The 13,798-nt window shown below is 45.2% G+C and overlaps 1 protein-coding gene across 35 annotated transcripts in view; it reads left to right on the top strand.

Moving 5' to 3' along the window:
• Window positions 1–913: 913 nt before the first annotated feature.
• Window positions 914–13,798, top strand: part of PCBP2 (poly(rC) binding protein 2) — a 33,187-nt gene continuing 20,302 nt past the window's right edge. For 15 of the 35 annotated variants that reach the window (XM_060195240.1, XM_060195239.1, XM_060195232.1 and 12 more), the window contains exons 1-6: window positions 1,014–1,170; window positions 3,938–4,080; window positions 4,944–4,967; window positions 5,061–5,093; window positions 6,915–7,031; window positions 12,447–12,578. In XM_060195240.1, the coding sequence (XP_060051223.1) occupies window positions 4,012–4,080; window positions 4,944–4,967; window positions 5,061–5,093; window positions 6,915–7,031; window positions 12,447–12,578 (375 nt within the window). In that variant the 5' untranslated portion in view covers window positions 1,014–1,170; window positions 3,938–4,011. Of the gene's footprint in view, window positions 1,171–3,937; window positions 4,105–4,943; window positions 4,968–5,060; window positions 5,094–6,914; window positions 7,032–12,446; window positions 12,579–13,798 lie in introns of those variants that run through there. The other 20 variants (XM_060195253.1, XM_016186044.2, XM_060195249.1 and 17 more) reach the window with 5 other exon arrangements.

Raw genomic sequence — 13,798 nt, 5'->3', positions numbered from 1 at the left:
CCCTTGTTGTTTTATTGCAGTTATTATTGTTATTGATGTCGCTGTTGAAGCGCATAGGACCGGAGTAAGGATCCTGGTTCGGGCGGTTCCCCACCTGCAGGGAAGTAGCTTCACGGTGGTGAAGCAGGTCTGCAGGTGTCTTTCACTCCCCTGTCTTCCCCTCCTCTCTCCTATCCAGCAACAACGACAGCAATAACAACAACAATAATAACAACAGCGACTACGATAAATAAGGGCAACAGAGGGGAAAAAAATAAAAAATTAAAGTTTCTTAAAAAAAAATTTTCCCAGGCTGGAGTAGATAGCATAAGGGTTATGCAAACAGACTCTCATGCCTGAGGCTCCAAAGTTTCAGGTTCAAGCCCCCGTACCACCGTAAGTCAGAGCTGCGAAGTGTTCTGGTAAAATAAATAAATTAAATTAAATTAAAATGAGTTTCCATAAATGTAGACGGTAAATGCTTAACTCTTTGCATTTAAGTACCAATTTTCAAAAGTAAGAAGTTGTTGTAAAAATTACCTTCAATGTGACAAGATGATGGTGATTATTACTACTAATATTATTTTGTTCCTTTTTATTTTCTCCCACCCACTCGTTCTGCTAAAGTCTATCCATGGCGAATAACCACTCGTACTTTCGCCTGGACTTTCAAACTTCCCCGCTAGAGGCCACTAGTTTCTTCTTTGAGCCCACGCTGCCGCTCTCTCATACACTAACCTTCCGCTACAGCCGTTCTCTCGTTGGTACCAACGCCTCTACGGAGCCCCTCTAGGCTGTCGGGAGGTTGTCTACATTGCGTGGGGAAGATCTGGACGACGCTTTCGCCTCGCCGGCCCCTGGGGCGGTTAGCGCTTCCGGGGTCGAAGGGTGCGCGGGGTTGAAAGCGGGCCGCTCCGCCCCGTCCCCCTCCCAGACCAGCAGAGGCAGCAGCCGGAGCAGCCGCAGCCTGCGCCCTCTCCCGCCCGCCCGCCCTCCGCCCGCCCGCCCTCCGCCGCCCTCCACCCGCCCCGGGGTCTCTCTCCCCCTTCCTCCTCCACCCCCCCTTCCTCCTCCGCCCGCCCGCGGGGCCCCCCTCGCCTTCCCGCCCGCCCCTATTGTTCCGCCCCCGGCCTCCCGCCCTTCCCCTTCCCGCCCGCTCCCCCTTTCCCCTCAGTCGTCTCGCGCCTGCAGGTAAGCTTTCAAAAATCTTCCCCTCACTCCCCGACTGTAGTTCTCTGCCCCGTCTCCGAATCCTTCTTAGTGGGCTTCGGTCCTCGTCACGAGCCCCGGCCTCACGTAGTCCCGCGTGAGCGCCTGCTCTCTCACTCTACCCGGCCGGCCATTCACGCGAGGCCCTGGCTCCGGCGCGGCCTGCTAGGCCTCACGCGAGGCCTCTCCCCCTCCCCTCCCCTCCCCCGCCTCTTCCCGGTGGCGGCTGCGCAGGAGTCGCGGAGGGCGCGCGCGCGGTAGGGGGGGCGGCGCTGGATTTGTTGGTTGAAGGCGGTGGGGGGAGGCGATGGCCGACTTGCTGGCCGGCCGGGCGGGCGGACGCGGCTCCCCGCGGGGGTCAGGCGCTGGCGCAGCCACACGAGGAGGCGCCACTGGCCCGGCCCCTCCCCCTGGACCGCAGCGCCCCCCCCTGACCGGACCGTTGATTTTATTCCCCCGGTTTCCTAGTGGAGGCATTTGGGGGGCTTTTTTTTTTCGTTTTTTTTTTTTTTAAAGTGCAAAAGGCTTTGGAGGACCGAGGGGAGGGGCCCCCGAGGCGCGGACAGAAGGGTGGATGGGCTCCCGGTGGCCGAGTTGTTGAGGACGTTCTCTCGGGGTAACGAATTTTGAAATCACAAAATGCCTGCGGGAAGCGAGCCCGGCGGAGCTATTTATAGGAGGCGGCCGCGGACCGCGGGGAGAGCCGCGGGGTGGCTGCGAGCGGGCGCTGCGCGCCGGGGTGCCTGCGGGGCTATCTGGGGGACGTGCACCTTGGCCTCAAGTGGATTTTTCAGTTTTCTCTCCTTTTTTTTGTTTTCCCCCCCTCCTTTCCTTCACTTGGGTTTCTGTGGTATTTGTAAAGTGCTTCCTGTTCCTTGTGGGAATAAAGAATTAAACAATTATTTTTAACCGTGTGTTACTACGAAGAAAGTCATTCGTACCGACCTGTGTGTCCGACTCCCCCCCCCCCCCCCCACGGGCCTTGGTGTGATTGGGACTTGGCCAGCGATTGAGGTGCTGGGGGGGGATACAAAGCCTGTCTCTTCAGGCTCAGCCACAGGGCCGCGTGCCTTGTGTGAAATGGTCTGGCAACCACTAGAATATTTGAATATTTAAAGTCTGGGCTCTGTGTTACGACAAAGTTGAAAGAACTGGTTAGTTTTGTGAAAGATGAAAACTGGAAAAGGTATCTTGAGTTATTTATTTTTTTGACCTGGGGGATGCCAACTTCTCTGGAGAAAAAGCGACTTTGGAAAAAAAAAATTTTTTTTTTTCCAAAGCTAATACTGTTGGGTCATTAGGTGTTGTGGGTGGAAGTTTATCCCAGACTGAAATCACCTTTTCACATACTCAGTTACTCTGTAGCAGAAATGTGAAGAGCATTGTTTCAGAGGGCAGCCTGGCTGGGGGGAGGGAGGGAGGGAGGGAAGGGGGGAAGTAGGGAGGGTGCCTCCTGGGGAGAGAAGGCTGGTTATTTGTTGTTGCTGAGAACAGCTGCTTAGTCTTTCTAAGGATGCCGTGATCGTGTTTTCACTGGAAATTGATAAACTAAAGATTAAGTCGGAAGCAGTGTTAACACAAAAACAAGGAACAGGTTCACATCTGAGTTACTTTACTTACTAAGTTGGGTTGGGAGAGGAGTAGGTGGACGAGCAGCAGTCAGGCTGCACTAATGCATTGAGTCATTTCCCGGGGGATGTGGAGCCCTGGTCTGCATAGGAGACATTTCAGACAATTCCCTTATGGTCAGGTTGACAGAAGTTGAAAATTATTTGGCTCATCAACATGTGAATTTTTAATGTGAATTAGATATCATTTTTCCTTTTTGACATTATTTATTTTCTAATTATCTTTATTTAATTATTGGGTAGAGACAGCCAGAAATGGGGAGGGAAGTTGGAGATAGAGCTTGCAAAGCTTTCCCCTCACAAGTGAGCACCGGGGGGCTGGAGCCTGGGTCCTTCCACATCATAACGTGCACTCAGGTGTGCCACCGCCGGGCCTCTCTGATGTCATTTTTATTTATTTTTAAATTTCATTTTTTTTTTTTTTGCCTCCAGGGTTATTGCTGGGGCTCTCCACTGCTCCTGGAGGCTATTTTTCCCATTTTGTTGCCCTTGTGCTTTGTTGTTGTCATAGCTGTTGGATAGGACAGAGAGAAATAGGAGGGGAAGACAGAGGGGGAAAGCTAGACACCTGCAGACCTGCTTCACCACTTGCGAACCGATGACCTGCAGGGGGTCCCGGGGGCTTGAACCCAGATCCTTATGCCAGCCCTTGTGCTTGGCGCCACGTGCGTTTAACCTGCTGTGCTACTGCCAGACACCCCTCGATGTCATTTTTACTAAGATATTGCCAGTGAAGTTTGCACGGGTCCATCCAGCTTTCACCCTGAGATGCTGTTTAACTGTTGGCACTAGAGTGGGCTAGTTTGAGGTTCACCTTATGGTTTCCAGGTGTTAATCCTGTGGAAGCAAAGCTGCAGAAGGACAGCTGGTGCACGTTTAGCATTCTCTGGAAGCATTGCCAGTTTAAGGCATCATTCTCTTCTGAGAGTCAGCGGAAACGCTACTGCTAATGAGAGCAGACTGGAAAGTGGCCTTCCTTGCTCTGTAACATAACCTGAGATGTACATGGGTGTGTGCCAGTCTGCCAGCGGTTAGGCGGCTGGTTCAGAATAGGCAAGACAGTAAATGATAGTGAGAATAATGGTTTTCTCTTTCTAATTCTGGTCATGCTTGCATTTCAGTTTTTGGCTTTCACCCCCTCCAGTGACCAAAGACTTGAGAAGTCAAAGTCCAGCTCCCCAGAACACTGCTCGACATGGACACCGGTGTGATTGAAGGTGGATTAAATGTCACTCTCACCATCCGACTACTTATGCATGGAAAGGTTTGAACTGGCTTGGGAAATTGGGTTATGGAATACTCTGGGAGGGACTTGGATGGAAGTGCATGCATCAGATGAGCCTTGAGGTCTGTCCTGGCTTTTGGTGCTCTGCTAGTGCAGTAGATGGGGATGGATAGACTGGGGAACTGGACAGACTTGTAGAGGCTTTATTGAGCAGGAAAAGTTTAACTGAGCCTAGAGACAGACTTTTCTGCCTGGTTAAGATTTTTCTCACAGAGGGAGTAACTGAATGGGGTGTTGATCTATTGGACATTTTAGTCATTTATATTAAACTTGAAGATAGTATTTATTCCTGTGTTATTATTGGTCCTCCAGAATACCTTGATATTTTTGTGGGGGCAGAATTGATCCAGGGTCTCAGAAACGTGAACCACACACTCTGCCTACCATCTGACTAACACTGAATTAACATTCCGGTTTATTTAAGAAAAGTGGACCCTTAACTCTTCCTGATCTTTTTCTGAAAAATATTTTTGTGAAGGAAAATAGACTGGCGCACTGCTGGTAGCTGGGGATGGAACCACAGCCTCTGGGGTCCCAGGTTAAGCCATCTCCATGACTCCTGCTTATTCATCTTTTTTTTTTTCCTTCATTATGCCCCTTCTTTACGATTTGGGAAGGGAGGTGGCTTAGCTGGAACAGTCTTTAGCTTTTTATATACCTGAGGTTCCCAGCTCAGTTCCCAGCACTACATGTACTGGAGTGTGACTCTTGTTTTCTTTTTGTCTCATGTGAAACTATCATAGATTTAATAAAAAGAAAACTTTTACAAAATAAAAAAGCCTTTTCATGATGGGGACCACTGTGAGTTTGCTTTTACTTGACACTATTTCTCTCCATTGTAGGAAGTTGGCAGTATCATTGGAAAGGTAAGACAGTTTGATCTCAACTCTTAACTACTAATTAGTCTTCTGAATTGAAATAGCACTTGGCGCGCTCACTCTTAACTTTTCCTCTTGCAGAAAGGAGAATCAGTTAAGAAGATGCGTGAAGAGGTGAGTAATAGGGGGAATTAGGCATTGCTACATTATAACGTTTTAAAATCCTTGAAACTGGCTAGTGATGGATGGAGGACCTTGTTGAGCACACATTACAGTGCACAATGACCCAGGTTCGAGCCCCTGGCCCCCACCTACATGGGGCAAGCTCTGAGTGGTGAAGCAGTGCTCCAGGTCTCTGTCACTCTTTCCTTTTTTTTTTTATTCCCTTTTGTTGCCTTTGTTTTATTGTAGTTATTGTTATTGATGTCATTGATAGGACAGAGAGAGATGAGGAAGACGAGAGGGGGGAGAGAAAGGGAGACACCTGCAGACCTGCTTCACTGGGCTTGTGAAGCCACTCCCCTGCAGGTGGGGAGGCTTGAACCTGGATCCTTGCACTTTGTGCCACCTGCGCTTAACCCTCTGTAACACCACCAGACTCCCCTTTCCTTTTTCTTTTTTTGAATTATCTTTATTATTTATTGGACAGAGATAGCCAGAAATCGAGAGGGAAGGGGATGGTAGAAAAGGGAGAGACAGACACCTGCAGCACTGCTTCACCATTCACAAAGCTTTTCACCTGCAAGTTCGAACCTGGGTCCTTGCGCATTGTAACATGTGCGCTCAACCAGGTGCACCACTACCCGGCCCCTGTCTCTCCCCCTCTGTATTATTCTCTTTCCTCTTGATTTCTGGCTGTCTCATCAAATAAATAATGATTTTAAAAAAGGCAAAAATGTTGAAACAAGAAAAAGTCCTGTTTAATGAGAGATTAGAAGGGGAAAGACAAGTTTTAAGGGTTGGGATAGATATGCAGAGACTCATCCCTGAGACTGCTGTAGCCTACGTTTAGTCCTGCACTAACTACCATAAGCCAGAGCCAAGTAGTGCTGGTGAAAAAAAGGGTGAGGCAGTTGTGTGTGTGGTTGCTCACCTGGTTTTAGCACATGTTACAGTGCACAAGTACCCAGGTTCAAGTCCCTTTCCCCACTTGTGGGGGAAAGCTTCATAAGTTGAGAAGCAGTTCTGCAGGTGTCTGTCTCCCTATCCCCTCTTCCACTTAATTTCTGGTGGTCTCTGTTCAATAAATAAAGATAATAGTGGTCTGGGAGGTGGCACAGTAGATAAAGAATTGGATTATGAACCATGAGGTCCTGAGTTCAGTCCCTGTAACACATGTACCAGAGTGATATCTGGCTCTTTCCTATCTTCCTCATGAAGAAATTCTTTTTTATTCCATTATTGGGGGATTAATGTTTTACAATTGACAGTAAATACAATAGTTTGTACATGAATAACGTCTCAGTTTTCCACATAAAATAAATTTTTTAAAAATAAAAAGATAATACTTTTAAAATAGTTTTTTAAAAAATTTTTTTTTTTTTTAACTAGAGTACTGCTCAGCTCTAGCTTATGGTACTGCCAGAGATTGAACCTGGGGCTTTGGAGCCACAGGCATGAGAGTTTCTTTGCATAATCATTTTGCTATCTACTCTTGCCTGGACACTTTTTGTACAACTTAGTTTTTTTTTTTTTAACTTACTATTTTTTTAAAATATATTTATTTCCTTTTTGCTGCCCTTGTTGTAGTTATTGTTGTTGGATAGGACAGTGAGAAATGGAGAGGAGAGGGGAAAGAAAGATAGACCCTGCAGGTGGGGAGCCGGGGCTCGACCCAGGATCTTTACGCCGGTCCTTGTGCTTTGCGCCACATGCGCTTAACCCACTGCGCTACTGCCCAACTCCCTGTACATCTTATTTAGACTGGGGTAGTGTATCCTGTGGAGTATATATTCAGATCATTTTAATTAACTTCTTGACTCTTTTCTTGTACAGAGTGGTGCACGAATCAACATCTCAGAAGGGAATTGTCCTGAGAGAATTATCACCTTGGCTGGACCCACTAATGCCATCTTCAAAGCTTTTGCTATGATCATCGACAAACTGGAAGAGGTTTGTTATTTACCTCAATCTTTTTTGAATTTATTCCATAAGGGAGAACGTGAGCATCACCTTGATATATCCAGCCCTGGGCTTCCAATCTAAGGGCATTTTAAGTTCAATGAAAGGGCCATAAAACAGAAGGAAAAGTCTCTGTAGAGGTCAGCAAAATCACTCCCCAAAGTAGTGTGTTGCTTTAACATGTGCTGAGCCCTTTCTCAGAAGCTTTGGTGTGGCATTCTCTTTTTACACTGCTTTCTTAGTCCCTTGAAAAAATCTCTAAATGAATTTAGTCTCTTGACATCCGTTTTTACTAAATATTCTATGTTTACTATATCATAATTACAATAAGGGATTTCAATCATTGAAACAAAGTTTGGAGTAAAGATGGCTCACTAGGTGAGAAATGCCTTGCCACACTTTGGTACAGCTTTGAGCCCTGTCACTCACTACCTGGCAGGCGCAATGGCGCTGGAGGAAGCAGTGTCTTTTCTGTCTAGATAAAAAGGAGGGCCAAGTGGTGAAAATCATTTGTGGCATAGAACCCAAAATTAGTAAAATGGTTGCCTACTAGGGATTCAGTGTGAAAGACACTTTAATATATTGTGTTCCCAACTTTTTTTTTTTTAGATTTTATTTATTAATGTGAAACATAGGAGAGAAAGAACCAGGCATCACCCTGGTACATGTGCTGCCGGGGATTGAACTCAGGACCTCATGCTTGAGAGTCCAATGTTTTATTCACTGTGCCATTTCCCGGACCACCACCAACTCTTGTTTCTGTTTTGACCAACAGTTTTTCTTTATAATTTTTTATATTTATTTACTTCCTTTTGTTGCCCTTGTATTTATTGTAGTTACTATTGTTATTATTGATGTCATGGATAGAGGACAGAAAGAGAGACCCGTAGACTTGCTTCACTGCCTATGAAACAACTCCCCTGCAGGTGGGAAGCCGGGGCCTATAACTGGGATCCTTTCGCCAGTCCTGGTACTTTGCACCACATGTGCTTAACCCGATGCATTACTGCCCGACTCCCATATATTTTAATTTTTTTAACAGCCTACTCAGTCTGGCTTGTGGTGGTACAGGGGATTGAACCTGGGACTTAGGAGCCTTAGGCATGATAGTCTCTTTGCATAACTTATAGTATCTACCCCTAAAATATATATATATATATTTAATATTTATTTTATTTATTCCCTTTTGTTGCCCTTGTTTTATTGTTGTAGTTATTGTTGTTGTTGTTGTTGGATAGGACAGAGAGAAATGGAGAGAGGAGGGGAAGACAGGAGGAGAGAAAGATAGACACCTGCAGACCTGCTTCACCGCCTGTGAAGCGACTCCCCTGCAGGTGGGGAGCCGGGGTTCGAACCAGGATCCTTATGCCAGTCCTTGTGCTTTGCGCCACCTGCGCTTAACCCGCTGCGCTACAGCCCGACGCCCTAAAATAGATATTTTTATCTACTATTTTTTTTTTTTTTTTTGCCTGCAGTTATTGCTGAGGTTCAGTGCCTGTACCACAAATCCATTCCATTGCTACTGGAAGCTATCTTTTTCTCCTTTTCTTGCCTTTGTTGTTTTATTGTTATTGTTAACGTTATTGATGTTGTTGCATAGGACAAAGAAATTGAGAGAGGAGGGGGAGAGAAAGATAGATACCTGCAGACGTGCATCACCACTTGTGAAGAGACCTCCCCTGCAGGTGGGGAGCCAAGGGCTCGAACCTGGATCCTTACATCGGTGCTTGCACGTAATGCCAAATTTCTCTTAACGTGCTGCACTACTGCTTGACTCCCTGTCTACTATATCTTAGAGGAATTTTCACATGGAAAGAGAACCCAGAGCACCCCTCTGATAAATGGCTGTGCTGGGATTGAACTGGGAAACTGGCATCCAAGTGTGACAGTGTACCAGTTGGATTATTTCCCCAGCCACCTGGATGCTTTTTCATGTAGCCCCCCTGTGACATGCAAACTCACATGGGCCTGGTCTTTGCCACAGGCCTTATCGTGTGAGTTATTTCTATTCCTTTAGCCCCTGCAGGTCTTTGGGTTATTGCTGGGACTGAGTGCCTACACAACAAACCCACAGTTCCTGTTGGCCATTTTCCTTGTTTCTTTTCTTTCTTTTTTTAAAATTAATTAATTTATTGCCCCCAGAGTTATTTGCTCCTGGATGCCATTTTTCCTTTTTGTTGCCCTTGTTGTTTATCGGTGTAGTAGTTACTATTATTGTTGTCATAGCTATTGAATAGGACAGAGAGAAATGGAGAGAGGAGGGGAAGACAGAGAGGGGGAGAGAAAGATAGACACCAGCAGACCTGCTTCACTGCCTGTGAAGCGAGGGAGAAAGATAGACACCATCAGACCTGCTTCACTGCCTGTGAAGCGACTCCCCTGCAGGTGGGGAGCTGGGGGCTCCAACCCTGATAGTTATGCAGGTCCTTGCACTTTGCCTCACGTGCGCTTAACCTGCTGCGCTACCGCCCCCCCTTTCTTTTTAGGACAGAGAAATTGAGAGTGGAGGTGTTGGGAGAAATAAACACCTGCAGTGCTGCTTCACTATTTGTGAGGCTTCCCCCTTGTGTAAGTGAGGTTCAAACCCAGATCCCTGCACATGGTAATGTGTACTCAACCTGGTGTGCCAGTTCCTGGTTTATTTTCACAATGACATCAATAACAATAATAATAACTACAACAATAAAACAAGGGCAACAAAAGGCAATAAGTAAAAGATTTCATTTATTAATGAGAAAGATAAGAGTGACAGAGAACTAGACATCACTCGGGTTCATGTGCTGCTGGGGATTGAATGCAGGACCTTATGCTTGAGAGTGATGCTTTACCCAGTGTTAACACTCATGACCACTAAAACATTTTAGGTGAGGTTGTATTTTGCTGGGAGAGGAATAAAAGCCATGTATCGACAAATGTACTGAAAGTCATTATGCCCTCTTACCCCAAAGTGATTAGGACCCTTGGTTCAAGCCCCCAAGCCCACCTATAGTGGAAAAGCTTCCAAGTATAGTGCTGCAGATAAAGTCTAAATTGAAAGTATTTTAGAAATATAGTGAGATGTGGCACAGTTAATAAAAGTATTCACTTCACTGTGAGAGGTCTTGCATGTTGAGTATACCATTGAAGCAGCACTGGTTCTTTTTTTTTTTTTTTTAAGAGAAAGCTGATGAGAACACTGCTTTTTTTTAATTTTTAAATTAAAAAAATTTTTTTTGTTGCCCTTGTTTTTTATTGTTGCGGTTATTATTGCTGTTGTTGTTGCCATCATTGTTGTATAGTACAGAGAGAAATGGAGTGAGGAAGGGGAAGATGGGGGAGAGAAAGACAGACACCTGCAGACCTGTTTCACCACTTGTGAAGTGACTCCCCTGCAGGTGGGGAGCCGGGGGACTTGAACCGGGATCCTTCCGCTGGTCCTTGCGCTTCTGCGCCATGTGTGCTTAACTCACTACGCTACCGCCCAACTCCCACCTCTAGTTCCTTTATAAACAGATCTCTAAAGGAAGAATAGCCATTTATTCTAATGGTTAGTCACAAAATATAGGGGACCTTATCTAAAGATAGCATAGTAGTTATACAAAAGGCATGAAACACTGGTTTAGTCCTTTGCACCACTATAAATCAGAGCTGAGTGGTGTTCTGGTAAATTAATAGTAAAATAAATACTTGTCAGTTAAGGTTAAATATAACCAGAGAATAACTTGCCCTGCACACTTATATGAAGCTCTGGGTTCAGGGTATCCTCCTATTCTTCCCATGTGCCAGAGTGGTTTTTTGGCTTTTCTCCTGAGGTCCTGAGTCCTGTCTTAGGCATCCATACCCTAGAGTGATGCTTTTGCTCGCACTTGTCCCTGCTCAGAAACTAATAAGTAAACTTGGAAAAAAAAGTTGAGAAGGAAGGGAGATAGTGCTCGTGTAGTTTGTTTCCCCATTGCAGCTGGGAGCTTGAACCCAAGTCTTTGCACATTGTAGCATGTACACTCGACTAGCTGCACCAACACTTGGTCCCATGTATAAATATTGGGTGGTCAGAGAAGCCATGATGCATTTTTTGCATAGAAAAACAGAAAGAGGGACACCTGGTTAAGTGGATGTGTTAGCATGGACAAGGACCCTAGTTCAAGCCCCTGTCCCCACCAGTAGGGGAAGCTTCACAAGTGCCAAAGCAATACTGCAGGAATCTGTCTCTCCTCCATGCCCTTTCCCTGTTTCTCTGACCTATCAAATTGAATAGATGAAGTTTTAAAAGAAGCATACTTTTTTTTTTTTTAAAGAAAAACAGGAAAAAATATCCTGACAATTCCTATAACACAATAAATCTCTTAAAAATTAAATCATGGGGGGCACCCAGTTTGAGTCCCCAACTCCCCACCTGCCAGGGGGTTGCTCTGTAAATGTTGAAGCTGGTGTGCAGGTGTCTCTTCTCTTCCCCCCGTCTTTCTCTCCTCTCGAGTTCTCTGTCCTGTCCGACAGCAGCAGCAACAGTGGATCAAAGATGGCCGAAATATCAGTTAATTTGTAGTGCGGGCACCGAGCCCCAGTGATCACCCTGGAGGGGGGGACAAGATTATATCATGGGACTGGGTGGTTGGTGGACCTGGTTGAGTGCATGAGTTACCAAGCTCAAGAAGCAGGGCTCAAGCTCCCAAACCCACTTGCAGGGGGGAGTACTATAAGCAGTAGAGCAGTGTCCCCCATTTTTTTTGGTCTCTATCCAGTAAGACTTGAAAATTATTTGCTAGGGCTGGGGAGACAGTATAATGATTATGCAAAAGCACTTTATTGTTTGATGCTCTCAAATCCCAAGTTCAATCCCCAGTTCTACCATCAGCATGAGTTGAGCAGTGCTCTGATCTTTCTCTGTGTATCTAATTAAAATTAAGAAAATATTTCCAAAAAAGCAAGATAGAGGCTAGAGCTTTTAGCTTAATGGAACAGGCAAGTGGACCTGGCAGAGGCTAAAGCAGCTCAGTTCTAGCTTAATAGTGGAACAGGCAAGTGAACCTGGGACTTTGGAGCCTCAGTCTTGAGAGTCTCTCTGCATAAATGTTAGGCTATATCTAGTCCTGCTCTATAATTTGATGCTGGGCATCCAAGTTGGGAATCCTTGCATGGCCAAAGCTACATAATATTTTAACGTAATGTTTATCTGTGCCATTACTTCCCATTCCCTCTGTGAAGGAAAAATATATTGAGGGTTAATTCTCAGGCTGTAGGTAGGAGTGGGAATCTTTCTTGGGCTGGGTTATAGTGCACCCAGTTAAGCACTCACAGTATTAGGCACAAGAAGCATTGTTGATGATGGGCCATGACTTAAATAGCAAGCAATCCTTGTTTCTTGCTGTTCTTGTGGATCTACTTAAACTTGTATATTCTTTTGGTATTCTGAATAACTTCTTTTTGTAGGACATCAGCAGCTCTATGACGAATAGCACAGCTGCCAGTAGACCCCCAGTCACCCTGAGGCTGGTGGTCCCTGCTAGTCAGTGTGGCTCTCTCATCGGAAAAGGTGGTTGCAAGATCAAGGAAATACGAGAGGTTAGTGACTTGTCTGCTTCTTCAAAATGTCTACTAGTCGATTTTTAAAAAAATTTATTTATTCCCTTTTGTTGCCCTTGTTTTTTAATATTGTTGTTGTGTTTATAAATATTGTTATTGTTGTCATTGTTGGATAGGACAGAGAAATGGAGAGAGGAGGGGATGACGGGGAGGAAGAAAGATAGACACCTTTAGACCTGCTTCACCACCTATGAAGTGACTCCCCTGCAGGTGGGAGCCAGGGACTCAAACCGGGATTTTTAAGCCGGTCCTTGCGCTCTGCACTACCTGAGCTTAACCCGCTGCGCTACCACTAACTCCATACTAGTCTATTCTTACATCTTAGCATGGTTAGGAAATGTTAGCTTTTGTTTGGGGTCAGAAGAGACATTAATTAGTTAACAATCTGAGAAGATGAATTTGTATTGGGAAAGGGAAATGCCACTTGTGGTTTTCTCTTATATATCTTAAGTATTTTTAAAATTTATTTATTTTCCCTTTTGTTGCCCTTATAGTTATTATTGTTGTTATTGATGTTGTCATTGTCAGATAGGACAGAGTAGTGGAGAGAGGGGAAGACAGAGGGGTAGAGAAAGAGACACCTGCAGACTTGCTTCACTGCCTGTGAAACTCCTCTGCAGGTGGTTAGCGGGGACTGGAACTGGGATCCTTAATCACCGGTCCTGGTGCTTTGTGCCTCATCCGCTTAACCCACTGTGCTACCATCTGACTTCCTAAATTTATTTTTTTTTATTATCTTTATTTATTGGATAGAGACAGCCAGAAATCAAGAGGTAGGGAGGGCTGATATGGAGAAAGACATCTATAGCCCTGCTTCACTATTTATAAAGCTTCCCCCCTGCAGGTGGGGATCGGGCTTGAACCGAGCCTTGCACATTGTAACATGTGTGCTCAACCAGGTGCACCACCACTTGGTCCCTAAAATTTATTGGGGGTATTAATGGTTTACAGTTGACAGTAAATACAAAAGTTAGTGCCTGCAGAGCATTTCTGTTCTCTATTTTTAACCAGAGCATTGCTCAGTTCTAGCTTAATAGTGGAACAGGCAAGTGAATCTGGGACTTTGTAGCCTCAGGCTTGAGAGTCTCTTTGCATAACTGTTACGCTATATCTACTCCTGGTGTATTTTCATAGCAACAAATGAAAGCTAAGATTTTTTCTTTTTTAAAAATATTATTTTTTAAATATTTCATTTTGTT

Source organism: Erinaceus europaeus, chromosome 7, assembly GCF_950295315.1.
Source record: "Erinaceus europaeus chromosome 7, mEriEur2.1, whole genome shotgun sequence".
Lineage (NCBI taxonomy): Eukaryota > Metazoa > Chordata > Mammalia > Eulipotyphla > Erinaceidae > Erinaceus > Erinaceus europaeus.
The sequence above is the reverse complement of the archived record's forward strand: the minus strand, read 5'-3'. Positions and strand labels throughout refer to the sequence as shown.